At 35.5% G+C, this 26,935-nt stretch overlaps 6 protein-coding genes across 7 annotated transcripts in view; 2 read left to right on the forward strand and 4 right to left on the reverse strand.

The window, feature by feature from the left end:
• LOAG_16431 overlaps positions 1-3,128 on the forward strand; it is a gene marked incomplete at both ends in the record, with an annotated part of 13,752 nt that extends 10,624 nt beyond the window's left edge. For both annotated transcript variants that reach the window (XM_020449084.1, XM_020449085.1), the window contains 5 exons: positions 1,465-1,672; positions 1,902-2,043; positions 2,232-2,301; positions 2,597-2,702; positions 3,053-3,128. In XM_020449084.1, coding sequence (XP_020307455.1) covers positions 1,465-1,672; positions 1,902-2,043; positions 2,232-2,301; positions 2,597-2,702; positions 3,053-3,128 — 602 coding nt within the window. The remainder of the gene's footprint in view (positions 1-1,464; positions 1,673-1,901; positions 2,044-2,231; positions 2,302-2,596; positions 2,703-3,052) is intronic.
• A 2,058-nt stretch (positions 3,129-5,186) lies between these two features.
• LOAG_01486 (hypothetical protein) lies at positions 5,187-6,730 on the reverse strand (the record flags this gene model as incomplete). Its single annotated transcript, XM_003137025.2, has 5 exons — positions 5,187-5,257; positions 5,518-5,733; positions 6,028-6,099; positions 6,455-6,562; positions 6,718-6,730. 5 exons carry the CDS (start codon positions 6,728-6,730, stop codon positions 5,187-5,189), a joined length of 480 nt encoding a protein of 159 aa, XP_003137073.2.
• A 4,058-nt stretch (positions 6,731-10,788) lies between these two features.
• LOAG_01487 (hypothetical protein) lies at positions 10,789-14,038 on the reverse strand (the record flags this gene model as incomplete). The annotated part of the gene is made up of 10 exons (XM_020445767.1): positions 13,792-14,038; positions 13,671-13,735; positions 13,178-13,278; positions 12,813-12,947; positions 12,504-12,616; positions 12,239-12,295; positions 11,731-11,956; positions 11,607-11,667; positions 11,311-11,459; positions 10,789-11,052 (listed from the first exon to the last, which is right to left on the reverse strand). The coding sequence occupies exons 1-10, from the start codon at positions 13,935-13,937 to the stop codon at positions 10,789-10,791; spliced, it is 1,317 nt and encodes a 438-aa protein (XP_020303811.1). The 5' UTR covers positions 13,938-14,038.
• A 399-nt stretch (positions 14,039-14,437) lies between these two features.
• LOAG_01488 (hypothetical protein) lies at positions 14,438-16,304 on the reverse strand. The gene is made up of 4 exons (XM_003137027.2): positions 16,208-16,304; positions 15,780-16,031; positions 15,441-15,554; positions 14,438-15,040 (listed from the first exon to the last, which is right to left on the reverse strand). Exons 1-4 carry the CDS (start codon positions 16,274-16,276, stop codon positions 14,858-14,860), a joined length of 618 nt encoding a protein of 205 aa, XP_003137075.1. The 5' UTR covers positions 16,277-16,304; the 3' UTR covers positions 14,438-14,857.
• A 1,288-nt stretch (positions 16,305-17,592) lies between these two features.
• Positions 17,593-19,522, forward strand: LOAG_01489 (hypothetical protein; the record flags this gene model as incomplete). Its single annotated transcript, XM_003137028.1, has 6 exons — positions 17,593-17,687; positions 17,911-18,067; positions 18,416-18,562; positions 18,719-18,817; positions 18,962-19,174; positions 19,349-19,522. 6 exons carry the CDS (start codon positions 17,593-17,595, stop codon positions 19,520-19,522), a joined length of 885 nt encoding a protein of 294 aa, XP_003137076.1.
• A 1,563-nt stretch (positions 19,523-21,085) lies between these two features.
• Positions 21,086-25,880, reverse strand: LOAG_16432 (splicing factor 3B subunit 2). The gene is made up of 13 exons (XM_020449086.1): positions 25,772-25,880; positions 25,456-25,561; positions 25,168-25,298; positions 24,718-24,843; positions 24,425-24,514; positions 23,928-24,155; positions 23,464-23,703; positions 23,169-23,369; positions 22,415-22,575; positions 22,108-22,203; positions 21,783-21,897; positions 21,425-21,625; positions 21,086-21,354 (listed from the first exon to the last, which is right to left on the reverse strand). The coding sequence occupies exons 1-13, from the start codon at positions 25,841-25,843 to the stop codon at positions 21,283-21,285; spliced, it is 1,839 nt and encodes a 612-aa protein (XP_020307457.1). The 5' UTR covers positions 25,844-25,880; the 3' UTR covers positions 21,086-21,282.
• Positions 25,881-26,935: the final 1,055 nt, after the last annotated feature.

A 26,935-nucleotide genomic window follows, 5' to 3' on the forward strand; every position in this document is an offset into this window, starting at 1 on the left:
ATATATATTATATATATATATATATATATATATATATATATATATATATATATATATATATACATATATATAGGATATGACAGTATTTATGTGCAGGATCATCCTAGTTTATTCTGGAGAAGGGGGGTTGTTTCGCTCCTTATTATAAGCCAATAAACTTTTTTACACAACATGATGCATTCGTATAAATCATTTCGATAGGTTTGCTTGATCAAAGAATCAATTTTGTCATATTTGTTTCCTTTTTTAAGGCATGCAAACTCTTTATTTCTGAATCATACCAGTCGAAAGACATACCTTATTTTTCTTCTCAAAATCATTCAGAACAATTTCAATCTTGTAATTCATCGCTCACAATATTAGTGTATTAGTTTTTTCCTGCTTCCACGAGTACTGTTAAATTATCTGCCGAACAATGTGATCTCAATCACCTTTTTCTTGCGTGTATATGAATTCAAGATCGTTGCAGTAGTGAAGATCTAATGTTGTTGGAATTAAGTGCAATTTGCCAGGTTGATAGTACTCGTGCGTGATAATGGCAGATTCAAGAGCTGGTAGTTCAGGTATTTTTGATATCCTGTTCAGTGCAGCATACGCCCTGATCTCATTAACAACTCGTGCCATTCTTCGCTTCGGCCTCACGACGGCTTTGATTGCATCCGTTGTAATCACCCTACATGCTGCAGGCCAATTTAGCAAACGAACTTTATCGCAAAGGCAAGACGGTAATTATTTAACTAGAATTTAAAGACGGTTTAAAGGAGGATAATGCTTGTGGTACTTTTTGGAGGTACTGTTCTAATTTGATCTGAATATCACTAGGTTTACCCTACTATCGAATAAAAGCACTTAGAGGAACTTATCATACTAATCAAGAGATAACATTTATGATATAAAGGTAGCAGTTCCCTGCTATTAGTCTCAATCTCACTTCAATCTACTTAAGTGATTTTCACTCTCAATCTTAAGTGATTTTGGTCTGGAGTATCAAATTTCGTGTTTCTTCGCCATGTCCACTCTTTGGGACCGGTTTTTAATCGTTTCCTTTTTTAATAAGCTTCAAAGTTACTACAACATGGAAAGAGAATTTTAAAAAATCGGAGTAAGGAAGGCTCACATATTTCAGTTTTATCCCTGAATATGCCTGACAGCATGTAAATATTATGAGTAGTGGAATGTGGTGTGTAGGCGTAATATTGACTCCTATGGGACATAGAAGAAACCTTTTGCTCATCAGCTTGTTTCATGCTTAAAATCATAACATTTGTTTTCCCTAACAATATCTCATTTAGCCTTCGTTTGTGATATAGCAAGTAACCAATGAAACATTATCATGGGATGCAAAGTTCATGTTCTGCTAATAAAATTACACAGCAATTCTTATCTGTAATTAATATCTAGGATGGATGGGAGGTGGCCACCCACTCTGATTTTTGATCATAAGATGCACAATCCTCATTTCAGTTCTGGATATAGTTTATTGGCGTGATCCAAAGAAATCTGGTGCAGTACTTGGTATTACTCTCCTTACGCTACTCGTGTTCGCGAATTTTCCTTTGATCGCAGTCCTTAGTTACGTTGGACTATCCGTCCTTGGTGGTACACTCGGTTTTCGTATTTACAAGTTGATTGAAGCACAGATTAAGAAAACGGATGGCGCCAATCCATATCGGTAAGTGGGACAGGTCATTTCTGCTTTAACACTTTTGAACTTCCAACCTGGTATGTTTAAAAAAAAAAAAAACCAAGGGTTAAATGTGCATAAATGGTGTTTAACAAAAGAATAGATAAAAAGAGTGATGTCGAATCGTTGTATCGGCGTCAACATCAAAAGGAGTTATCGGATGTATTACCTGAATGCGTCTTAGTATATATCAAGTCTTGGAAATGGTTTCATTCAGGGCGTATTTGGAGAACCGAGAATTTCATTTGCCTAAAGAAAAAGTGCATCAGCAAGTGGATGCACTTATTGAGCATGTGCAGTTTATCAGTAACAAGCTAAGGCGGTTATTTTTGGTAGAAAGTATTGTGGACAGTGTCAAGGTAGCTTTTGTATCCTTCTGTTTTTGTTTTTGTTCAGATGTTGGAGGTTTGGGATCTGGGATATTGATTACCATTTGATCTGTTATGCGTCAGTTGTTATTCAAATATGGTTTGTTTACCTTCTAAGTTGGCACAGATAAATGAGTTGGCCACTTAGCTCAAAAACTTCGTTGGCATAATAATTTCAGTTTGGTCTTCTACTTTGGGCACTTACGTATGTCAGCTGCTGGTTCTCTGGTCTCTCTCTATTGATTCTTGGTGAGTTATTACTTTTTATTTCATTCCCATTAATTCGATTACAGAAGAAGAGAATTTCAATTAATGTTATTTTTGATAATTTGTTCCACAGGATTTTCCAAAAAAAGACTAAGAACTGTACTGAATGGGTGGCGTTCTCTATTCTTATGTTGTCACGCTTATTCCCTCCTCCTATTCTTACAGGTAACAAGGTTAAACTGTATCTGTTATTGAAATGATTCTGCAAGAAACATGGAATATTAAACTGTTATCACAGTCATGACACTTATTTGTATGTTGCGAAAATCATTTTCAGCTATATTGGCTTTGTTCACGATCCCGAAAGTATATGAGGTTTACCAAGAGCCCATTGATCGCAATGTTTTCAAAACGAAGCAGCGTATCGACGATATAAATAAGATGTGAGTATAATTTAGTTATTTTTTTTGTATAACTTGATTGCCGGTGTATTCCTGGGAGATGCTAATATACAGAGAAGGGAAATATGTTTACGTTGCATAATTCCACTTCCCACTGCGGGTTCGAATGTAGGATCTTTATCTTTTTGACAAGGGAATCTTATTATAGGTATGATTTCCCTATAAAATACCTACGCTTTGCTCTGGAGAGAGAGAATTTACAATCATTGAGACTTTATTACAGCACTGAAAATAGACTTAGTTCTCAGATACTTGCCTGGTTAAATCAATTAAATTAGGATGAATTTTAATGGGTGATAAAGGTTGGTGTTATGAAAAAGAAATATTTCCAGGATTGGTGAAAAAGTACCATTTCTGAAGAAATCAACGACTAATGCCTGTGAAATTAGTCATGAAAAATCATATTAATCATATGTGAGTTCCTTCATGGGATGCGCAAAGTTGCTGTGTATATTGCTCATTTTGCTGGCCCCCTTTGTAACTATATTAACAGTTTTTCAAATTCATATTTACAGTGTTAAACTGCTTAATCATGCAGTACTTTAAACTGCATATGAACGGTCCAAATAACTATCGCATGAAGGAATGCACCACAAAGAAAGGGTAGTGCACCAGAAAATGTGATTACTGATCCATTTTCCTCAATTTCACATCATTTCCCTTCCCTTCCTTTATTTCTTTACCTTTTTCCTATTCAGTTTAACACCACTGTATGCATTTTCTGCTTTTGATATTTTTTTCTTGCCGGGTAGCACATCCTCTTGGCTGACATAGGATCTTTTTTCCATGGTGTTTGGAGATTTTAGTTCACAAAATCACTAAAAACACCATATATAGACCTATTTTACAGTGACATCGTTTAGATAATCGAAATGAGTAAACTTTACGGTTACCGGAGTGAAGCTTGAAGAATCTAATTATTAGTAGATCTATCTAGTTAGCTACGTTTGAGCTTATTCTTTTCTACAAATAATACATTTCCTTGCCGTTAATTTGTTGAAATTCTCAGTCATTTGCATCACGGGAAGATTCTACAGCACTTATTTGCTGTTATGCCGACTGCTTCTGCTTCCTTGTTGGCTCGTTTATCTTTTTTCTTCATTTATGTTGATTGTTATGTTCTTGTCTTGTATACCTATCAGATGCAGTGGGATGTCATGATACTATCGCATTAATATATAATACAAAAATGTTGCTTTGTGCTGGGCATAAGACGAACCTGTAGTTGCAGGTCGTCTTGTTGCTGTTTAAGGAATGGATTTTCTGCAGTTATTATTACTTTTGTCTGTCAGGTATTGTATATCTAGAGGCGATGGTGGAAGATTTAGTACGTCAGGTTCATAATTTGCGATTGTTACTGCTTAATTTTATGTCCCTACTTCGGCACACTCCCACTGTAATAGTTGGACACCACTTCGTACTGTATATTTTATTGCTTAATAATGTTTGTATTTCTAAAAACGTTTTACGTGAAGTATATTCGCATACGTTCTGCTCTACTTATATGAATATACTCGAATGCCGAATACCGAATGAAATATTTTGGAATATTTTTAGCATATCCTCCGAATGAAATATTTTGAGAAATTTTGCATTATAAATTAGACTTGACAATTTTTCTAACAGTTATAAATTCATTATGCATTTTTACAGTACGCGGTCACGTAGAATTTTGGCACTCAGGAAAAAAAGGTGTCGCATATTTCTTGATCCTGTTTTTCTCTTCAGTGATGCTATGAGTTTGCGAATTTGAAAGAGACGGGTGGTATGTCCTCAACAGACTTTAACTTGTTACGCTAGCAACAAATGTATGTGGTATTGTAAGGTTGTAGGGAATTGTGTGCAGCACTGCGTTTGACATGCAAAAAGTTTCGGATGGTTCGTAGTGAAAACGGGCACTCGCAGTTCGAGATACTCAGTACGAGTGAAACCGTTTTCCTGATGTTTCGTAACAACAAAGGCAGGTTTTGATCCAAATTAGTGTCGCAAAAGTAACAGTAATCTAAGGTAATAAGGGTGTTGAAATAAGAAACTAGCCGTTCAGAGTCCTGGCATCTACATTCGATTGGGCATCTCGGGATATATGGATTCCCATAGGATTGTCTATTTGAACAAGCTATAAGGCGAACGTTTCGTCACTTTATCTTGTTTCATCTCCAGTGATCTATTTCATTCAGGATGGCAGGAAGGAATATGAAGGTGAATGAAATTAGAAATAACGTAGTAGGACAAGTTTCGTAAAAGGAACCATCAGTGGCGAATATCGAATGAATGAAAATACCCTGTCATTAAAGTATTTTCGAAATGTGCTGAATGAAGGGTGTTGAAATACCTGATTTACTATACAATACATCATTTGGAAAATAGCATCGACATCTATTCGAAAAATTAGGCTTTTTCAGATACAAAAAACCGTCTTGTTCGTCATGCGTCATATTAAAAATGATGTGTAAGTGTCAAAGGAAGTCACAAAAAGGATGTAACTGTATAAAGTAAATCGTAATTCGATGGATATTCGAAATGATTTCTATCCTGTCCTAAATACTATGCCGCATCTTTTATGTCTTCAAATGTAATATATATATGCATTGACACTTGATATTTGGAAAAAAAAGAAATCAATAAATCGATCTTTAATAATATCCTTCCTAGTATTACCGTAGTAGTAACGCTCGAAAGCTATTAAAAAATGATATCCATAATTCATCATCAATCACAAATAAAGATACGTAACTTAGTACAGCTAGTAATAATGCAACACAAGGATTGCAAATGAGGATACGTATGAGTACCTTACCAACAATCTCTAACGAGATAACTATAAAATCAGGTAAAATTTGATAATGAAGAGCGGCAAAAACGATGATTATTATTAGCACCACATAGGGGACATACAAATGGGTACCCATTCCAGAAGCACCATTGCATCCATCGGTATCACAGGATTGCACACATCCAGAATACTGATGACCCTTGTATTTAAAATGACCGCAATGCGAGATGCGCACGATTTCTGGAAATGAATAAATAAAGAATAGCTTGTAGTATTGACAATCGTTGCATTTTCCCTGTGAGCAATTAAGTAATCCAAATAACGAAATAATGCGCTACTTGATAAAGCATAATGATCCTGCCATATGGTAATTGCACTATTTAGAAATACAATCTATTTTTATTTTTTAAATCATTTCATTTGGTCTCTCTTAAATATTATCTGGGACCTGCATAGAAAAAGAAAAAAATGATTGAAGCATATCATGCATCCCAATGTCTTATCAAAATTACCAATTTGTTACTGCAGACGTACCTGTATCTGCAGTGAAAGTACCAGAATCCAGCGCACAGGTTCGGATCACCATAGTCTGTGACACATCGTCTACTGTAAGTACAGTGATATAGGTGATATACAAATGGATGATGATGGGGATGAAAATTACGTCAACGGTAAATCGGGTCCGACACGAAATTTTTATACTTACCTGTTAATGATTGATTGGTAAATATAGAAATTAATGCACTACTTGATAAGGCTAAGGCACAATTTTTCTACCGGATAACTTATAAATTTTCGATCCATTCAAATAAGCTTAAAGTATTTCGTCAAGTTAACTCTAGCAGTAATAAAAGATAGTATCATACTTCGGTGTCCATTTACTTTGATGCAGTGATCAGCAGGGAATAAGCCCTGGCGTTTTTTCTTAGGGCCCAACAAGGATAATGATAGTTGCCCACACCAATCCTATTCGGTTCTTTGTGGAGTATCGTTGAGTTGAACGTGTCCTCGCATGATGGATCTGATCCATTGAATGAGAAACATACGAAACATCCGATACTGTCAACCTCTGCAGAAAAAAGTAAAAATCAGCTGATTAAAAAACAGATGATGTACTTAATTTATATTTGCGATCTTGTAGTTTGGCCTCATTGGACATATAAAGAAGTTAGGGTTAAAGTGGAAATAAAATGAAAGTTGTAAGAAGAAATGGTTTTCACTTACCCTGCATTACCATCATAACAATGCATAATAATTGACCGATCCTTAGTATCAGCTTGTCCACTAAAGAACTTATACAAGACGCCATACACGCCTCAAACCAAGGGCCAGAAAATGTTTGGACGACTATACAAGTTGTTTGAATGAACTATTTGTAAAGCAACTAATCATCGGCTGGATGATCGGTACACATAATCCATTCCGCAGTTACAAGGCACTGCCAATGGTTGCAGTAATAATATTATAGTAATTTAAAGCAGTAATAGGGGTAGCTACTGATAACTCGGAATGAAATACCGAGCGGGCACTCCCCTCCCCCTACGCAAATCCGCATTGTCACCATAACGTCGACCCTTTCTTCAAGAAACATTAAAGATACAAAATGACACTGCTATTTCCTTGTAGAGTGCGTTTCAGATTATTGCTTATCTCTTTCAATACTTCCACCAAAACGAATTGTTACTCTGAAAGTAAACTTGCAAATTACGAACTTCAGAGTGCTTCAACTTGATTATACCATAGTTAAGAACAGTCGAAAGTGAATCCGAAATTTGGAACGATCACAAAAATCATTCCTGAAAGAAATCTAATTAGCGCAGTTAAAAATATCTTAAGCTAATCGTGCCCGGCTAACCAATTAACTGTTCTTCCTACTGATAGTAGAAAGCACAAATTGTACATAAATCCCTGAGATGTTCATGATATCAATGGTCAAACTGAATCAATAAATTCTTCAAATTAGTATACAATAATCACTAATTATCGCAAGAAGAAATGAGATGTTTCACTGAGAGATTGACGATGTCGCGGGAGTATTAGAAGAGTACTATACCCTCAAACATTGCTTATCTATTTATTGAACTGGATCAATAATGAGTTGACAATAACCAATCAACGGATCCTTTTTAGGATGAATTTTTTACAGATGGCCTTGTCATACTCATGAAAGCTGAAAGTATATGTTAATCTTCCAGAATACATTGCATTAAGCTAAATTGTAGAAATGAAAGAACCTTATCAACCCTTTTCTTTCCATTTTATTTCAACCAAAGAGATTGACAGCTTTGACAAGAGTGCTAAGACGGGACATTTATTTCCTTTCTTGTATCTTGTTACTCTGATCTAACTAATCATAGTATCATAATAACATTAAGTCAAGAATAGTCAATATAATCTGCAGTATGTCTTGTAATTGTAGTGCTGTATGAGAGGTTTTTTGTCAGACTACTTATTATTTCAATTGAGGAAGAAAATTCGCTTAACAGACACTCACACATCAACAATTTAATGAATCGTATGAATGATGAATCATACTTCCTTTATCTTTGTCACCAATGGCAGTCATGAGGGACATATAAATGAAACTGATAAGATCAATGTGGATTGATGAGAAATAACAACAGATGTTTCTGAAATTTAACTATGTGAGAAAGGGGATAAAATAAGAAATGCGGAGAAACAGAAATCCTTACCATAATCTTCATTGTTCATTTTATTTCAATACAGATTGATGGAAAGAATAAATTTCAACAATGCAAAAAGAGTAGAAAGAGAATGAATGGAAATGGAAAGGGAGAAAAGCTAGAATTCTAATGCAATAAAATGAAGAAATTAGAAATTGAACTATTTCCTTGACAAGAATGGATTAAAATAATTGAACGGCAATGAGGATATCTAAATACAGAATATCCTAAAGAGGAAATTAGTAAAATAAAGAGAGAAAAATATGTGGGAATTACAGAGACCTTCATTCTGATTACAACTTCTTCAGGAATTATTCTAAAAATTATGAATTAATAATTTCAGCTAGAAATAGAAGTATTAATGTACCGACAGCGATGAATGATTGATATTTCCAAGTTGGTTTTGGATAACAGTAGACCTGGATATGTAATAATAAATGGAATAAAATGTCCAGCTCTTTCTTTTTCGAGATTCCTTAACAACAAATCGATAAAGGACTCTGAGGATCAACTTCCACCCCACAAAAACTTCTTGAATGTTCTATTATCTGCCTAAGTTAAGCCATTATCATACTATCAGATATAAAAGTTTCTTATCAGTTGTCATCCTTTAGACTATTATCACGTAAAAGTATGATAGCAATAATAGCGCCCATCTGATGAAGCTATTTAGGGTAATAAATCTTTCAGCGTACGTAATGAATCCTGAATCTTGTAATCAAAAAAAAAGTCTTGAACTTTTGCTTGGAAGGTTTTCGAAATTGAATGAGCAATTTGGAAAATTGTTTATGCCAGTGAAAAAGCTAAGACCTATAATCTTTTTATTTGCAAAAGGTATCCTAAAAGTAAACATCTTTCAGGCATACACAATTTCGGAAGGTGATCTTCCAAAAAATCAAAGGAAAAATGGAACAGATAAAGCACAATTCTCACTTCTTGTGAACTTTTTCATACATTTAAAGAAAGCATAAACGCAAAACTGCTGTATTAAACATTATAATGCATTCTAATTTAAATAGCTCCATTGAAAAAGTAAAGTTAGATGGCATATTTGGTTGTTAAAAGATGATTGTTATACTTGATCTACTTACACCAATTTGACATAATTAAGTGTCAACCATAAAGTGATATATATTCATCCAGTACGTCCAATAAAAGCCATCGAGAAGTTTGATAAAACAGAAGGTATGGATCAAATTCAAAAGTTTGCAAGTATTTGGCGCAAATAACATCACTACACTGACATTCATATCAATGAGAGATAGGAAATAACTGTATCAAATGATAATAGCCATCTAGACGATATAGTACGAACATTGTAGCGTTAGATATTACGAGATGGCAGTTAGATATTACGACATAGTGTTGTCCGAGAAGCTTGAGGTAAGCCAATAAGATAATTATATGTTAGGTAAGCCAAAAGATCCTGATAATGAGTAGCATAGCTTCCTCCTCATCCAACCAAACAGATAATTTCAAAGGAATTTCAAAAAAAGCATCAAAGATAACTCCAGACAATTGTTACCATAGGTATATTTTAAAAATGAAGGGTTGGAAACAAGCCTGAATTCCAAAAAGAGCCTAGTATTGTTTATATTTCAATAGTGGGAAAGGAGAGTGTAAAGAGGGGTGATGGGAGGGAATGTCATTTTCTAAGTGATAGGAGTTAAAGAAGGAATGGGGAAGCAGAAGCTTGAAAACCAAAACCACGGGAGGACCGGTAAAAGTGGAAAGACTGAGTAAAGAAAGGGAAAGGAAAAAGAAGCATAGTATCTGTCTACTTTCAAAAGTTATACTTGATAGAATGAACCCCTTCCTCTTCGCATTTTGGCATCTGAAAGTCTAGCTAACTGACTAGAACGTTGGAATATTTATTCTAGGCCAAACTCACTCACTCACAAGCCAACAAACTAGTGACATAACTCCAGACTCTTGCAAATTATAGTAACAAATCGATCCAGAAAGGCAGTAGTAGTAATAGTGGGAGCAGTATTACTAATAGTAGTAGTAGTAGTAGTGATTCAGAGTAGCATTTCCTCCTTCGTTTGCATAGACTAGTCATCAGTTCCATCTCATTTTTCTCCATCTCTACTTCGCTGCATCTAATCATATCCACGTCATATTTGATTGCAACTAATAATCCACAATATTGCCCCTCCCTTCCAATCCATGGGTCTCCATTTGCGCGCCCGTAGCCATCTGGGGAATCAAGAATACTGCTATATTTCGACTTACTCCTAGAAAAATAACACCAAAGAATGTTTTCTTTTTCTAAACTTTTGAAATCTCGCCAAATTCTCTTCTTAAATGGAGAAAATAAACAGGCTTCATCGATCAGGGGGATACTGTACAACTTTCTTATCACAGGAATACTAAATCTTACCAACGTAAAGATGCTTGTCAAATTTGCGGAACAATACTTGAGTCTAAATAAAGTTTTCCAACCTGATTATTTGTACTTATGATCTTCTAATAACTCGCCACTGTTTTTCAGGCAAATCTAGAACTGGAAAGCAGAACTCATGCTTTTTTTAAGAAAATATATTTCAATTCTTACTAAATAAATGAATCGAGAGTGATAAACGATTAATAAATGAATCATTAATCTACATCATATATCACTTTCTCCAATTTCATCACTGCTCCAACTTGATCGTGCTCGGACAACATTTGCATCTTGTACATCACCACCTTGCTGAGCCTTCACATATTCACTTTTTCTCTGAGCAGATTTTTCCAATCCAGAGAACGGCTTCATATCTGATTCCTGTTCCTTACTTGTCCATTGCTTAAGTGTTTCCTCCATTAGGTCACTGGTCTTCTCGTTGTTCTTGGCAACAAAATCTTTAACACCATTTTCTTTTTGCAGTGCACCCTGCTGTTCAAAATTAAATCAAAAAAAAGAAATCTACAATATAGAAAAGATTATCACACTTAAACACAGGACCTAATGTGCACTACTTAAATCAAAAGATTAAGACATTTTGTTAGAACAACCGGAAATAACACTAGAAAAGACAAGCTATCATCGTGCCTTTTCTGGTTTATTTCCGGTTGTCCATGCAAACCGTCTTAATCTTTTGATTTATTTTCCTTCCTTCTCATCATTTTTAGTAAATAAAAAAAAAAAAACCTCTTTCAGCAAACATGAATCGTTTTTTTCGGATTCTTCTTGTGATCCTCCCGCACCTTCTTTCTTGAAGTCAATTTCACCATTCAAACTCAGTTCGGGAACATTGGGAATGATGATTTCATTTGCTACGCTCCGATTGTTTAATTCATCTGCACAATTTCTATTTTTTAGTTGAAAGTAAGAAAGATAAAAAGATGATAGAACAGGTACCACAAGAACTCTGTTTTAAAGGTGCTAGCTAACGGATATGATATACTTATTCTGCAAAGAATACCTGGAAAAAAAGTAAGAACAACCTGGACAAAAAACGTACGATGGTCCTGCATTCTTTGGGCAATTTCCCGATTCTGATATTATCTGCAAATTACTTCATGAAGCACCAATCATCGGCAGAGTGAGAGAACGAAAATATAAATATACCTTCAGATCAAGCTCAGCTGGTCTTGGTGGTTCCACCATATAGCATAAATCGACTGGAGAAATCCAAGAAAACCCGTGTTTAGCTCGGGATTCAAATACCGAAGACTTATTAAGGCCGCAACCAAGTGAACCTAGCAGTGACATTGTACTTATTTGACTATCAGTCAATCCACCTATAAGCCTTTGCCGCAAAGGTTCATGAATGGATGCATCCCATGGCATAAGTCTGAAAGTTAATTTCGTTTTCAACCATCTTTTTATCATAATAATCTAGATTTGGTAATGTATTTAGATCTGAAGTCATAGATACTGCAGTTGGATAAGAAAATAAATATGACTGATCAATGGAATAGGTCATCAATAGCTATAAATAAGCTGTAACTCTCTATTCCATTTGGATGAATATAATCAACTGATTATAACGAAAATTTCAAAAGTTCGAAATCCAAATGATGAACGTATAATGAATGTCTTCAACACGACTAAAGAAACAATCTGTAGCACTCACCTAATAGTATTTTTATCATCGACGTCAACTGGCTCGTATATAACAGACCGACTTTTCCTGCAAGATTTTATTACCAACATATAGATGAAAAGTTCCATATTGCTCTATAGTATATGTTACAGCATATTAAGATATAAAATCAAATATTTGCACCTCAAACTTTTTTTCATGAAAAGAATGATGTGATTTGAGGTGGAAAGAAAAGATTCTGCAAAGAAAAACAAAACTTCATTACTTATGATTTTTTACAAAAATGTTTGCTTACTTAATAAGTTCGCTGGCTCGCATTCTGTATAATTCTCTATTATCACGAAGTAATGCTGCTGCTTCGATATTAGCGCATGTTGCTGGGTCTGAATCGAACGTGAAAAATGTCCTCTAGAAAAGAACAAAATAGATTCATTTATTGAAATATCTGTTTGTTTGTTTTTTCGCATCCCATAGCAATTAATGTATCGCAAGGAATATGATATAAGATAGTCACATATATTTTGCAGATGAGGTTGCTATGCCACCTTCTTAACTTGAACCTTCCTCAAGAACGATGAACAAAATAAATAGACGTAGTATATGCCTGCACAATAAGCAAAACGTGGTAGAGATGATGCTGATCAGATTTCCAACCATCAATAAAATACTTTTTCAAATCCAGTTCTCGCGTAGCTGGATTAACATGCGGATGGAACACGTCCAAATCGAAAAATACTGTCTGCAAAAAATGTATAAAAGACTGAAATACAAGTTATAGTTTTTAACAGAATACCAAGACCATAAGTTTCAAAATTTCAGCGATGGTTTTACTTCGTATAAGTATTGAAATTTTTAACTAGTAACAGATATTTTGCGGCAAATTCATCTATAATATGTCAAGGATGTCAACTTTCGGTTAAAGGATAATACGGTCTCAGGTAAAAAGCCTCATAATCTGGCATACGTTACCGGTAATTCCGTGGATGGGAAATCCATAGGAAGATGCAAAGTGAAGCGAAAGACAGCACCAGCATAGACACCCCGTCGAATAAACAACAAACCGAACCATTCTAAAACAAGGTGAAAATGAAACTGATAAACAAACAGAATATTAAAAGATTCAAATTCGAAACTGAAGTCCCAGTCTTGCTATTTATATATTCGTTTCTAGAAATGCTAACAGAAGTGGTTATGATAAGGAAAATTTTACCAACACAACACAAACAAATTTAAAGTTCAAGCAAAGAAACAAAGAAAGAACGTATTATTATGATTTGTGAAGAGAGCTTATATACACCAAAGATTTGTTTCGCCCAGTATGATTCACGACCAAAACATTGCTTAGTCGAAGATTTTGTTCTCTACAAGATGCTATTACAACTAGAAATATTAACGCCATATTTGCAAACACATCCTCTGCTAGAAATATGCAAAGTTGATAGACATGAAGTAATCACATTACCGAACTTGTTTCGAGCACTTGGCACTATATATAAACCATCTATTGGATCTCGGCAAATCATCGCACTGTAATAAGTATTATGAATAATGTATAATTACATGAAAAACCATAGAAAACTTACTATTCGGACATGATAATATGTTCGGTAATCAGCTCCGGTGATAATCGGAGTGGTTCACCTGGCGCCATTTCGGTAGCAATCTCAACCCCTTCGATGTCTCCGAAGACACTTCCTGATGAGAGGAACGAACTGTTGCAACGTTTCATACGAATTTAGTGAGGAAAGTCCCTTATCGATGAAATATTTCAACTTTCACAGCCTATAGCCATGTTACCAGTTAATTGAAATAACAAGCAGTAATCCTAAACAAAATGCATTAAAGTAATTGGTTATTTGGTAAACTAAACGACTGTTGTAAAAACAAAGTTTCGAGTAATCAAAGTACATTAGATCCTCTGTACATCCCTAAAGACCACGCTGGTACGGAAACAAACCAGCCGAAAGCGCAAATGAGTCAACACATGATTCCCACCTATTTCCACGGTTGTATGCGAGGCAAAGTACATCGAAAGTATCCAACTGCCCTGACTTATCAAATCTCTGTTAGAACTAGAATTTCACGAAATACCTGTCTCTTATGCGACTAACAGTTCAGTACTCAGTTCAGATCAGCGACATTGACTAGGACGATGATATGCCGCAGCACAAAACCACCCAAAGGTTGCTTGCAGGCTAGCATATGAAGTACACTGTTACAAGTAATGGTAAAATTTTTTATTTCAGACATGACACAGTAAGGCGAACTGCATATAAAATAGAAAAAATACTACCAGTATAACTCAGTCGTCGACTATGAAAGAATATGAAAACAACTGAGCCATTGGAACTTTTACACATTAGAATACAGACAGCATCTTAACGAATAAGAATTATAATAATCTATGTAAAAACTAATGAAGGACCCACTCTACAACAGCCCTATTTGAAAAGTTGCAGAGTTCGATATAAGCAAAAAAAGTTTCACGCCCTTCTTTCTGTGCTAAATAACTTAGGACTCTTGGCTAATGAACCAAAACTTAACACTTCGGAACATTAAAACCACTTCAGTCTCTTCACAAAACGGTGCAAATATAACTTTACTGACTTGGTAATAGAATACATAGAGTCACAGTAAATAAGATGAATATTAACTTCGACCTGGTGGTATATATCCTGCATAAATACCCACTGGTTTTTGTGCAATTAATGTCGGAATATTGAGAAGAACTGATATTATTGGTATCAGCATCAGTATCTTACCAATCTTGCTAAGAAGAGCAGACAAAGGTAGCGCATTTTCAGGTGCCATACCTTTCAACTCAGTGTTAATCTGAAAAACATGCTTTATTTGTGCACTTGTTTCAAACAAAGGGAAGCGGAAGGTGAAAGCCGGAAGGTGAAAAAAGTTTCAAACAATGCTACAAGCTAAGTTATAGAAGCACGTCGAAATCGAACGAGTTCATATCAAAGGTCAGAACAAGTGACATATTAGCACTAACTCAGACAGAATTACATTGAAAGGCCAGTTCGTGAAACTAGGACAACTACAGTTCGAAATTTAAGATCATCAAAATTAGAATATACAAGAATTGATGCGATAGGAAATAAATTCCTTTCTTGCTCATCTGAATGTGCGTCAATATCCATAAACTCCTAAAAAAAACTCTTACCTCAGCGCGCGTACGTTTAATTTTAAAGAGAATTCTTAATACAAAGAAGCATTAACTTACAAAGAACTGCTGAGCTATTTCATGCAATCCCGGTTTGTAAAGACCATATTTACCCATCACAAGCTTACCCACTCTTGTCCCTTCCGGTAGTTTCGGTAACAGACGCCCTCCTACCTGAAAAGCATTCACTACTGAAAAATCAACATATATGCAAGAAAATAATAAATAGTCATAAATTGTGATTTCGAAACCACCAAAATGCATTAAATTTGTCACTCCAATTCACGCTTACAGTTATCAAGAAAAATTTCACGGATGATTGATCATATATTTGGATATAATGTAACCCACTGGAATGCACAATTTCCACTTCTAAAATAATATTATATTAGAACTAACACCAAGTTGCCATTCAGTATGAACAAGCGGATTCCATTCAAGTACAGGAGGTGGCTTCTTTCCAGCAATACCACCGCCAACAGGTCCTCCACCGACGGTTAATTCAGGAACAGTGGAAGCTTTAGTGCTTGTATGCAATGACCCAAGTTGTTGACAATCTTGTCCGCTGAGACCGACGCTCCACTTTACATCAGCCACATCACATTCTCGAAGTATTTTGTTGGGCACACTAATCTGTTGCGATAATCCAACCTTCAAAAAAATAGTTTTATAACATTAACATCATAGAATTAAATACTTACATATTAGAATTTCCATCCCTTTCACCTGCTACATTTCATATAAATTTTATCTGTTATCGACCGAACAACCTGATAAATCCAGTCTTGTTAATAAATGAATACTTGTAGAAAGCAGAATGTATCTACCTCTGGCAGTGCAGACTCAGGCACCGGAAGTAGACGATTCGCGAGTGCGGAAAAGCGGAAACGTACCATCGATGCCGATCAAATGGCAAACCTGGAATACGACCGTGAAAAGCATCGTGTAGATGGAACAGAGCATATAGTTTAAAGATATATCATTTCAAAATTTCGTACTTCCCCTAACAGTAATTCATAGGCATTTCCAGCTCATTCATCATAAATTCGTAGTAAGAGAGAGAATGATAAAGCGCTCAGACCAAAAGGTCTGAGAGCCTAAAAATGTACTTATTGAATAGTTAACTGTTTTTGAGAGTGAACGAGAATGGTAATTCCTCAAAAATTATTGTAAATATTAGATGAAAGCTAATAGTAATTTTCAATTCTCTCCTATCAATTCGATGGATGAGCATATCATTCAATGAATGTATGTGAATTACTTTTCATTATTACACTATACTCTATCTCTATCATACACGCCAGAAAACTCGATAACTTGTCCTCAGCAATAGTTTATCAGTAATATTTACGTTTTACGTTATGAGACTACATTGATACGATATTAAAAAGTTCCAAAGAAATGATTAGAACGTAATATAATTTATAGCGGAGAAGATTGCCGCGAAATTAAGCTGGGTACTACGGGATCCAATCGGGTCCTCTAGGACAGAACAACCACCAACCAACAAAACACCCATCCTTCCACATCTGCTTTTAGATAAAAAGTAATCGATACACCGCGACAACGACTTCACAAAGCCATGAGATAATATGACTTCATGACTTCATACATAGATTTAGAGAAACAAGATGAGACAGCAGAGATTGATAAGATTTAAAATATAAGGTGTTTTTAGGTAGCATGAAGAAACAGGAATAGTACTGGAATTATAGTAAAGATCAAGAATGCAACTTGAATAGATGCAGACTATATGGTAGAGAGTTAGATACAGAGAGAAAGCAAGAGAATTAGACATGATTCGAGAGATTGTTATGGACGGGTTTTGTAGTTGTTCCATAATTACTTTATATCCTAGTAAGGTTGTAAGTGTTACTGGGCTAATTATAACAAAGCCAAGATGAGGCTACTAGGCTGACAAGTGACGATGGGACTGCAAAAGCTAATTACACGCTGTAGGAATTGACGGAAGTATTGTAGAGTTAAGAGAATTTATTAGCAAGGAATTTGTTAAGGCTTTGTTTAACTTTAACTGAGCATTTCTCTTAACTTTTTTACGTTGCGAAAGTTAATGTCATTAGATATGATATAATTTTTGATGGTTCTCTGACAATATAGTGCATTTGATTGGTATTGTATTTTGTCGGTATCCTTAATCACATTCTTTTCAGATAGCAAGATAGAGAGAGGGAGAGAGAAACACAAACAAGTGATGAAAAAAGAGCCTGAAGGTGAGGAAGAATTGGAAGAAGGAGCAGAACATGCGAAAGTTGGTGGTGATATCGATGGCAGTGACGACGATGATGAGTAAGTATTCCTGTATTCTTCATTCCAGAAGGTTTTGTATATGAGGATTTACCGCGAAGAATGGGAATTATCCATTTTTGGGAAAGTAGAACATTTATGCGAGATAGTCATCTGATGCCTTCTTAAATTTTTCCTTCTTTTGGATTTATTATCCAATATGAGATATAGATGCTTTCCAAAAATCGTTTTGGCAGTCTGTAATTCAAAATCAAATGTTATTCAGCAGTGGAACTAGCAGCAGTGGGGAAGAAAATGTTGAGCTTATGGTTACTAGTCGTGAAAAACGTCCCAATGCTGGTAATAAGATGGCGCAGTTGTTGGAATCCGCCGAACAAGAAGATGAATTCTACAGAAACACGTATGATGGTAGATTTCTTGAGGTAGTTTCTTTTCTTTTTTCCATTGAGTACTGATGAATTGAATGTAGAAAAACGGCGCGTAAGATTGCTGTTGATGTCTTACAAATGAAAACCCCTAGGATTATAATTTCTGTTCAGATTAATTTTTCACGAGAAAAACTGACTGATTCATTTTGTTGTGGACTAAGCTTGTAATTTTAACGTAAACTGATTAGGATATTTGGCATTCCAAAACATTATAGATAATTACTGTCTGACAGACTGATTACTGTTTAGTAGATTTGTTTAGTAGACAAATTTTAAGTCAGAATTCTTTTTGCTATTGATGCTTTTCTGGCAATTACGGAGTCACTTTTGAATCATTCTCAGGATGATGTCGATGATGCATTCGAGTCACCAGTGGAATCGGATCATGATGAAGTAGATTCTGACTTCGATCATCCTGAGGAAGAGGATGAACCAATTAGCGATGCAGAAGAAGAGCCCAAACGACGGAAACGGAAAACTGGTTATAAGGTAATTTTACCACAGATATCAATATCATCTCCTTTCCATCAGAGCAAAACAATAAACTTTTTTTGAGTACACCTTACTAAAGGGGGTGATATCTTTGTTTTGTAAATTATTGTAGTCGTTTTTTCAATTTTCTTAGGAACCGAAATTGGGTGGTAGCCCTTCAAAAAGAGCTTTGCTAGAAAAAACAAAAAATGGGTAATGGCACGAATGGGTTGCCTTACTGCAGCTGCCAATGCCGTCAGTCCTGAAACTCAGGTATGTTTCATCCTTTTATTCATTCTCTGGTTATTTTATTATGATTTAATATCTACGTTCAGAATCATTATTAAAACAATTATTCATTAGTCAAAAGTCGAGATGTTCACTGTATCTTAAAATTTAATCACTTTTCTGTTCTAGGCGCAATATTTGGAAGAAGCCAAGGAAACAGAACGGAAAAACGTTGCATCATTAAAGAAATACGAGCAGTTTGAGCTGGAAAAGAAAAAGAAACGTGAAAAAACAAATGTTATCCGCAAACTGAAACCACCCTACATTAGCATTACGGATGGCCCCAATGGCAAATGGATGATTGTTCCAGATATCAAAAAATTTGTGAAACCGGAAAGAGTGGTGAGTTCTTCCTTCCCATTAAAATCTTTATTTCCCTACTTCCTTTTATATTAAAGCGGTTGGCCTGTATGTATACTTGTACGTATAACCAATGTGAAGGTAACAACAAATCGCATCTTCTATGCTTGTCCATATAAGTGTCATCTTACTGGTTTCTGTAAGACAACATTTCAGGTAAAACTCCTTTGTTGCGTAACATCACGTCCAGCAAAATATCGTGACCCATTAACTGGTTTGCCATTTGCAACACCTGAGGCATTTAAACTTATTCGAGAAAAATACGCAGAATATTTGAAAAGTATGCCTAATCATCCAGCAGTGAAAGCATGGCTCTCCAAGAAATGTTAATTTCATTTTTCTCTATATGATTATTCGTTTGCATGTATCCATAACAGGCTCATCAGATTTTTCGTTAGATGAATTTTTCTTTGCACTACTTATGTCATTTCATTCCATTTCATGGCGGGCTTTGTTAGAGTAGTGAAGGAGTTTAGGGTTGTAATTTAATGTTTTTCCCGAAATTTTTTCAGGCTAAAATAGCACGGATGTGATTTAATTTCACATTGGTGTAATTATAATAATAATAACGAGAAAATCATTTGTCTGTCTTTCTTTCCTTTAGCATCCTCTTACGCTATAAAATTCACAATGATAATGTCCATTTATGGCTACATCAACAAAGGATAGTTTTTGATTTGTTACATTAAAGAAATTTGAAAACTTCATTAGTTCCTTGACTGCTGAGAAATGAAATAATAGTAAACTTAAACACAAATCACATTTTTTGTACACAATTTGTACATTTTATTGGTTTTAGATGCTGAACATATCGGATAAAAATGTATTTTACTGTGACCAGAGAAAATCGAGGAATAGTTAGAAAAATGAATAAGGGAAACTACCTGGCTAATTCTTAGGTTTTAATTCAAACAATGAACGTCTTAAATGTTACTGCGATATAACCCTAGGCTAAGCAGAAACTAATGCAATAATATGTTCTCATTTCTTCTTCCCTTTATTTTATGCTTATTTCTATATCCCTATTTTTTTGATACTCGAATATTGTGTCACCGACTTGCAGGACTAACATCGCTTTCCTGGTGTGAATCAAAAGCTCGGTATGAGAGTATGAGACATTCGTTGAACTAAGCGGTTTGTTCAGATCTTTCAGTGAACAATGGACCGATTATAACGTACAAGAAAAAACGCTTTTCCCCTCGTATAACTTGGAAGTAAATTCATGATAAATCACGATTTTTTTTCTTTTGACAAAAGTCGGGCAAACTCTTCGCGATTTGCCAAGAAATACTAGAGTCCACCCTCTTTGGACCTTCGACCATCACAACATCTCTGAATTGTTTATTAAGGACTATTTATCGAGAAGAAATTCCTTCCAACGCATTTAGTCGTTTTGTCATCCAACTATATTGTTCTGCGGTTCAATTTTTATTGGAAAGGATAAGAGAAATTCAGTTCCGTATTAAAAAAAAGCAATGTAGACTCTCAGAAAAATCCTTCCTACATGTCCCGTTGCTCATTACTGTTTTGTCGTTTCTTAAAAAAGCCGTTGACCGTCTGAATAAAATGTAATTTTGATCTGCGCCACAACTTGTTCAGTTAAATTCGATGTAAATCCTACTGTCATTGCTCAGCCGACTAAATAGCTTGTGCTACTGAACTGAGTGTTAATTTATTAATTTTTGCTTGTAATCACTCATAATATTCGTCTAGAACGAAAGATGGAAATATAGTTTCACTAAAAATGCAAAAACAGTTGATGGGTTGGATCGAAATGTTTACGGAGCTGAATCTATCAGAATGCTCCTTGGCAGAGGAAACCAGTTGACTGATTGTATTATCAAAACAAAAAAAATTTGGTGTGGAAAAGACTGACCATTTCATAAATTTTGAGGTTAATCTACTAATTTTATAGTTCACACCGATTCTCAGGAACAAGAAAATCTACAGTTCACAAGTTTACGTACAGGAATTTCAAAGCTGTGGCATGTTTGGCATTCGAGTCTTAACCTGAGGGAATCGGAATTATAAAGTGATAATGATATACTAATAAACAAATCAAGAAGTACAGGGGCGAACAAAATGTCATTTTAAAATTTGAAATCTTTATATTTCTTCTGTTGCTGCGTTGATTTCTTTTGTTCCTGTACCTTTCTTTTACGCTGCAAAACAATTAAAATCAAAGTAGAACAGATAACAAGAGGAAAAGCAAGAAAATGCTATAAAACTAACATTCTGTTTAGCAGAATGTTCAGCCACCATATCTGAGAAATCTTCGTCATCATCCTGGCGTCCACGAGTTTGCTTCCGCAACTGTTCTTCATACTTTTTCTCCAGACCCTTTTGATCAGCAAGATCAAGGTCTTCCGGATTCAACGATACTTCTACTCCAGCATCCACTCCTTGCGATGCGGGAGCCGGAGGTGGTTTCTTCTAAAAATTATGAGATAGAAATTTCATCCACAACATATCTGAATTTTCATAACCTTGTTTAGAAACCGGAAAAGCACTGCTTTCGCTGATGAATGTGTAAAAACAAGAAAGAAATAGGGATCAAAACAAAACAAAGTAAAAAAAAAAAAAACCCAACCGACAAATCATAAACATGAGTACTGGCCATCATCTGTCCCGCAATACGATCAATCTTACGTTCTTGAAGTATCGTGTAGAGAGTTGGTGCAGGAGTCTCACCACCTGTTGTACTGCTAAAATTTCCATTTAAACCGCAGGTTTTCAACTTCCTAATTAATACACAGATTCTGAATTTAGTAAACTAAGAAGATCTAATTAATTCTAAATACTATTCATCATGTTCAAGCATCTACTTTCTAAGGAATTATTGTACACCAGAGTTTTACCTAAGAGCGAATATTTATTACACTAGGAAAAATGAAAACATTGAAAACCCAAAAAACCTGTCTTCTATTCGTTTGCCCTTTCGCAATTCGATGGTATCCGGAGTTTCAACACCAGTAAGAACGCCAGAGGTCATTCCTGACGGCGTTGCAAAACTAAAAAGGAAAAAACAAAATCTCCTTAACTTTAAATCATACTAATGTAATTTGCAAAGTAAAGTGATACAATAAAGTTCCAGTGAAGTAACTTCTTCTTTAAAAGAATGCGACAAAACATGAAAGGCGTCTTTTCAAGACACCTTGCATTCCGTTTTTATTAATCTTTTACCTTCACTTTGTACAGCACCGAGCCAGAAGTGGAACTAACCCTTCTGTAGTAGCTGGAGTAACAAAGCCTGCTTCAACCGCACCACGTTCACCTTCCTCTTCTTCTTCACTTTCTTCACTAGAATCCTCATCACTACCTATTTCACCCCAATGTCGTCGTTCTATTCTTGATTCGTCATCCAATTCTGGCAATGTTGGAGCCTGAAAAAGCAGCATCCCCATTAAAATTGGAGAACGTTATAAAAGACTTACAACAATAAGTAGCACCAAATTACAAAGCAAAAAGATCATCTTCATGTACTAGACACAAGAGTCCGATTTATTAAGCTTCTGATTTAATGTAACACAGACTAAGTACGGTATTTTGAAACTTCCTACAACTTTCTTCCCATTACAAACACAGGAATGAAAAGTGTGAAAACTGGCTTTATACAACTTAACATATATCCAATTTTAATCCTATAAAATGAAACCGGACAAGAACTGAGTTCTGCTTTAAAAATGACGATGGCTACATATAATCGACTCCGATAAAAATATCCGTGGAAGCCTGATGCCAGCTATATTGTCCTGCTAAAGCTAACAAGTTCGAATTGTCAGAAGAGTCAGATAAATAAACGTAATAGGTTGATGGATGGAATCATCAATCTCCTTCACAGAGAGATCTGTAATCGTATCATCAATTGGATACTCATTCTATCGAATGTTCGTCGTGATGCCAAGCTCAAAGATTTTATTAAATTCAGAATTGTAATCGTTAAAATCCAGTTTAGCAACTAATATTAATCTGCAACCTCAAGGCCAAATACATCGCCATACAACGGCTTGCCCATTTCATCGACTGGAGGCTTACCCCATCCACCAGCATGATAACCAAAAGCACATCCTTCCGGGATGGGGCAATTCAGTCCCGGTATTTTCAGGTTCGGATATGATGGCGGTGGCCCATATCGCTGCATTGCAATCAACCAGGGAGGCGGAAATTTATGTGCATTCTGAAAGACAAAAAATATCACTAGTCATTTCAGTTACGCACCCGACCCCTGCCTCCACGAACACAAGCAAAAATAAACATAAAATTAAACTTACAGGTCCGACAGGCATTCCTAACGCAACTCGCAGTTCATCGGTCAGTTCACCTGGTTTCTTCTCACGCATGACTGTTTCCAGTTCTTTACCTTCATAGTACAGTTCACCCATTTGGGTCATCACAGGTTTTGTTTGCCATTTGAAAAAAGCATCATGCAACTTTTGATAATCGATATCAATACGGCCAAGCTTCGGTCTTGCACGTTCACGCATCTTTGACTTTAAGGACTGAGCATCTTCCTAAATTAATGATATTAAAGGAATAAAGTAAAGCAAGAATTTATTGGCACACGACACATCGTATTGGTTTCACATTGCAGGAAGGAAGCTTTCACTGTAAATCTCCTCCTCTCTTCACTCGTTCGAGACTCATGATCTTGTAGAATTGGTGCAGGTCAAACAATAAAAACTGGTCCAAATTAAAAATAATACTCAAAAATTCATGAAAATCTGAAGAAATTTACTTTTTCCCACATTGTTTCACGCATTTCCATTATGCCCGTCCTTTTGATAAAGTCGGGCAAGTCAAACGGAGGCCTTTCAAAACCGCGTTTGCCTGCCAAATATTTTCTCTTCGCATTCCAATGCCGCGGTACAGGTACGGTATTTCTGTACGCTTTCAACGTAACCAGGAGATGAGGATCACGTGAAGTGACATCCGCCCATTCCACTACATCTGGCCGCGTTGTCACCTGAGATATTACTTACGTAACATTTATGTACTTAATAGTTTACTATAACCTGTCAGGGATATAAACCTGTATTTCAAATACCAAGTCTCCCTTACATTTTCATTTAAAGATTAAGATGTAACTCATAAGGAATTAGTACGTTTCTTTTTTGTATATCCATATTAATAGAAATCATAAGAGGCTGGAAAACTGCTAGAAAATACAGAAATTTAATTGCATCAAGCAAACGGCCTATGACTTAGAAATAATAAGTACGTTCTTCCGAATACCTCTTTCAATTCGGCAATAGTCGGTTGCATTGATAGACGAAGTTTCCTCTTGCTCAAAGTTTGTGTTTGACCAGCCTCTTCTTGTTCGCGCTAAAAATGTAACGATATTTCTCATATTATGAAGCCAGCAGCATTAATAAGATTTTTATGAAGATACGCAATTTATGTGCACACTTTATGAAGAACATTATTACCACTAACAAAGATATAAACGGAAAACTCTTAAGATCCATCTATACATTTTTAAATTTACACTGAGGGAAGAAAGAGATAAGAAATCTCTCAACAATTACCCGCTTTTCACTCATTTCTTCCTGCAAAATCTTTTCCGAAATAGAAGCCTTTGTTGGTATTTCTTCTTTCTTCATTTCTGGTTCAACTTTCTCAACAGGTTCCTCCTTCTTTATTTCTTCGCTTATCTGCACAGTTTATGAAGAACATTATCACCACTACCAAAGATATAGATAACAGTTGCAAACCATTACATCTTTTAGCATATTCTACATTGCAGGATAATGAAGAGGTTTCTATTCTGAGCTCATAAAATCCAGTGATATCAACAGAGAAACCATTACCATCAAAAAATGAAACTCCCATGGATACCTTGAATATATCTAGCACTTGAAAACTACCAACTAGTTTAGATCACCAGGATATAATTATAAATGTCATATGAAATCAGAGAAGACAACAGCTACTATCCCAAGACCACCAATGAAATAGAAAATAAACGATAAGGAAACCTTGAAACTTTCGAAAACTTTTGAAAAGTAGTGATAGTTTGGATCACTGGCGTCCAACTCTAGAGGTTTCCCAACATAAATCACTTCAACACTATCTTCGGTATCACTAGCTGCTGGGGTTTTATCGATACCTAAATTTCATATTTTAAAATCCAGGAAAGAAGTAACACATAACTTTACAAATAAAGTAAATAACATAGTGGTTGTGCTGAGACAGAAGAGATTTCAAACATAAATACCCGTAACAGACAAATAGAGAAAATGGCGATTAAGAGGAAACAGCAGAACCTGAATCCGAATTTCTAGCACCGTCTTCTCCATTAGGCATTCGCAGAATCTTTTTCTTCTTCGATTCCTTCTTTTTTTTGTTTTTGTTTTTTCTACGTTCTAGTTCCTAAACAGAAAAGTAAAATGAACAAGATGAACCCAATAAAGAAAGAATTCCTAATAAAATTTTACATTATCCACTCTAATCGGTCCAAAACAGCAATCCCTCTCATGAGATCATAAAAACACATAAAATGAAAAATATTTAGAAAGTATGAAAAAAGTTTGGAATTGTTTTATACTGTTTTGTCCAGAGTTTTTTTTTTAGTCGACTAACCTTTAGTTCTTTTTTGGTAAGGATAGGCATAACCTCCTCTTCTGAGGGATCGGTCACTTCGATTTCTGTCATTTCTAGAACTAATAATTAGTGCAGTAAGCTGAAAATTCAATAAGATTTCAACAAGGGCAAATTTTCATAAATTTAAATTTATTACTAATCATTAGTTCCCCCGCCTTTAACGTCACCCTGATAAATGGAACTAAGCCACCAGTAACCCCTCAACGTCACTTGCCACCGATTGTCAGGCTAGGTAACGACTTGCGATTGGTTGGTTGGCATACTACGCTCCATAACTTTAATTGTCTGCCTATGAAAATAGTGTCATCCAGCTGTTCTTCTTCATAGTTGGGAAGCCTTATTGAATCTCTTGGTAAGATGGTGACAGGAAAGTCTCTTGAATCTCTTGGAAAGCGGGTGACCGGGAAGCTTTCCAAAATAAAATATCAGCATGCCTTCCCAATCGCATTAAGTGATGAGTAGTTTGGGTTGTTTCGAAATACTTATTAGCCAGCCTTACTCAGTCATCGATATTGAGTGATGCTACTCAGGCTCAATAGAACAAATTGGAGAATATAGCTCGGAACGACCGAGATAGTCCAGAGGGCGTTGAATCAAAGTTAAGAGTGTGGGGAGAGTTTAGTGTTCACATTCCTTGATGTAAATCGAATTTCTCGTCCAGTTTCTATCCCCAGGATTTTCTCACTTCATCTGCTTAACACAGAATGATATCTCTCTGATAGAACATTCTGAATGTTTGGATACTATAGGATGGATGAAAACAATGTCAATTCAGAATCTTTCGGAAGAGTGGCATATGATGAGGACAGATTCCAATCATGCAGTGGACTGTTCAGCATGCTTTGATGTGACTCGCTTTTCGAGTGACAACATCATTCTGTCTTGTAATTTTAGCTCAGTCTGTTCATTTGTCTGCTCAATTGACAAAGTTCTAAAAAATTTTGGAAGTTTTCGAATCTTCGGATTTATAAAAGTGATAGCACTTTTGTCTCCAAGTATGATTCATCCGGAAGATTTCTTCAGTTTATTGCAAATTGCTTGACATAGCACTTTTCTTCCGTAAAATCTTTACATATTTCGGAAATTTCGGAACATTTATGAACTGAGTTTTAAATCCAAACGATAAATAAAAATCGGTGAAAT

Source organism: Loa loa (assembly GCF_000183805.2).
Source record: "Loa loa unplaced genomic scaffold supercont3.3, whole genome shotgun sequence".
Classification (NCBI taxonomy): domain Eukaryota; kingdom Metazoa; phylum Nematoda; class Chromadorea; order Rhabditida; family Onchocercidae; genus Loa; species Loa loa.

Excerpts from the sequence above, each read along its gene's own strand:
- LOAG_01488 (XM_003137027.2), bottom strand. The coding sequence starts at position 16,276 with ATGGTACGTTTCCGCTTTTCCGCACTCGCGAATCGTCTACTTCCGGTG. Across the intron at positions 16,032-16,207 it reads CTGAGTCTGCACTGCCAGAG|GTTGGATTATCGCAACAGAT; the intron begins GTAGATACATTC and ends ATTTTTTTGAAG. Across the intron at positions 15,041-15,440 it reads AAATAGCTCAGCAGTTCTTT|ATTAACACTGAGTTGAAAGG; the intron begins GTAAGTTAATGC and ends CATGTTTTTCAG.
- LOAG_16432 (XM_020449086.1), bottom strand. The coding sequence starts at position 25,843 with ATGACAGAAATCGAAGTGACCGATCCCTCAGAAGAGGAGGTTATGCCT. Across the intron at positions 24,844-25,167 it reads AAGTTTTCGAAAGTTTCAAG|ATAAGCGAAGAAATAAAGAA; the intron begins GTTTCCTTATCG and ends TAAACTGTGCAG. Across the intron at positions 22,204-22,414 it reads ACTCCAGCTACTACAGAAGG|TTTTGCAACGCCGTCAGGAA; the intron begins GTTAGTTCCACT and ends TTTCCTTTTTAG.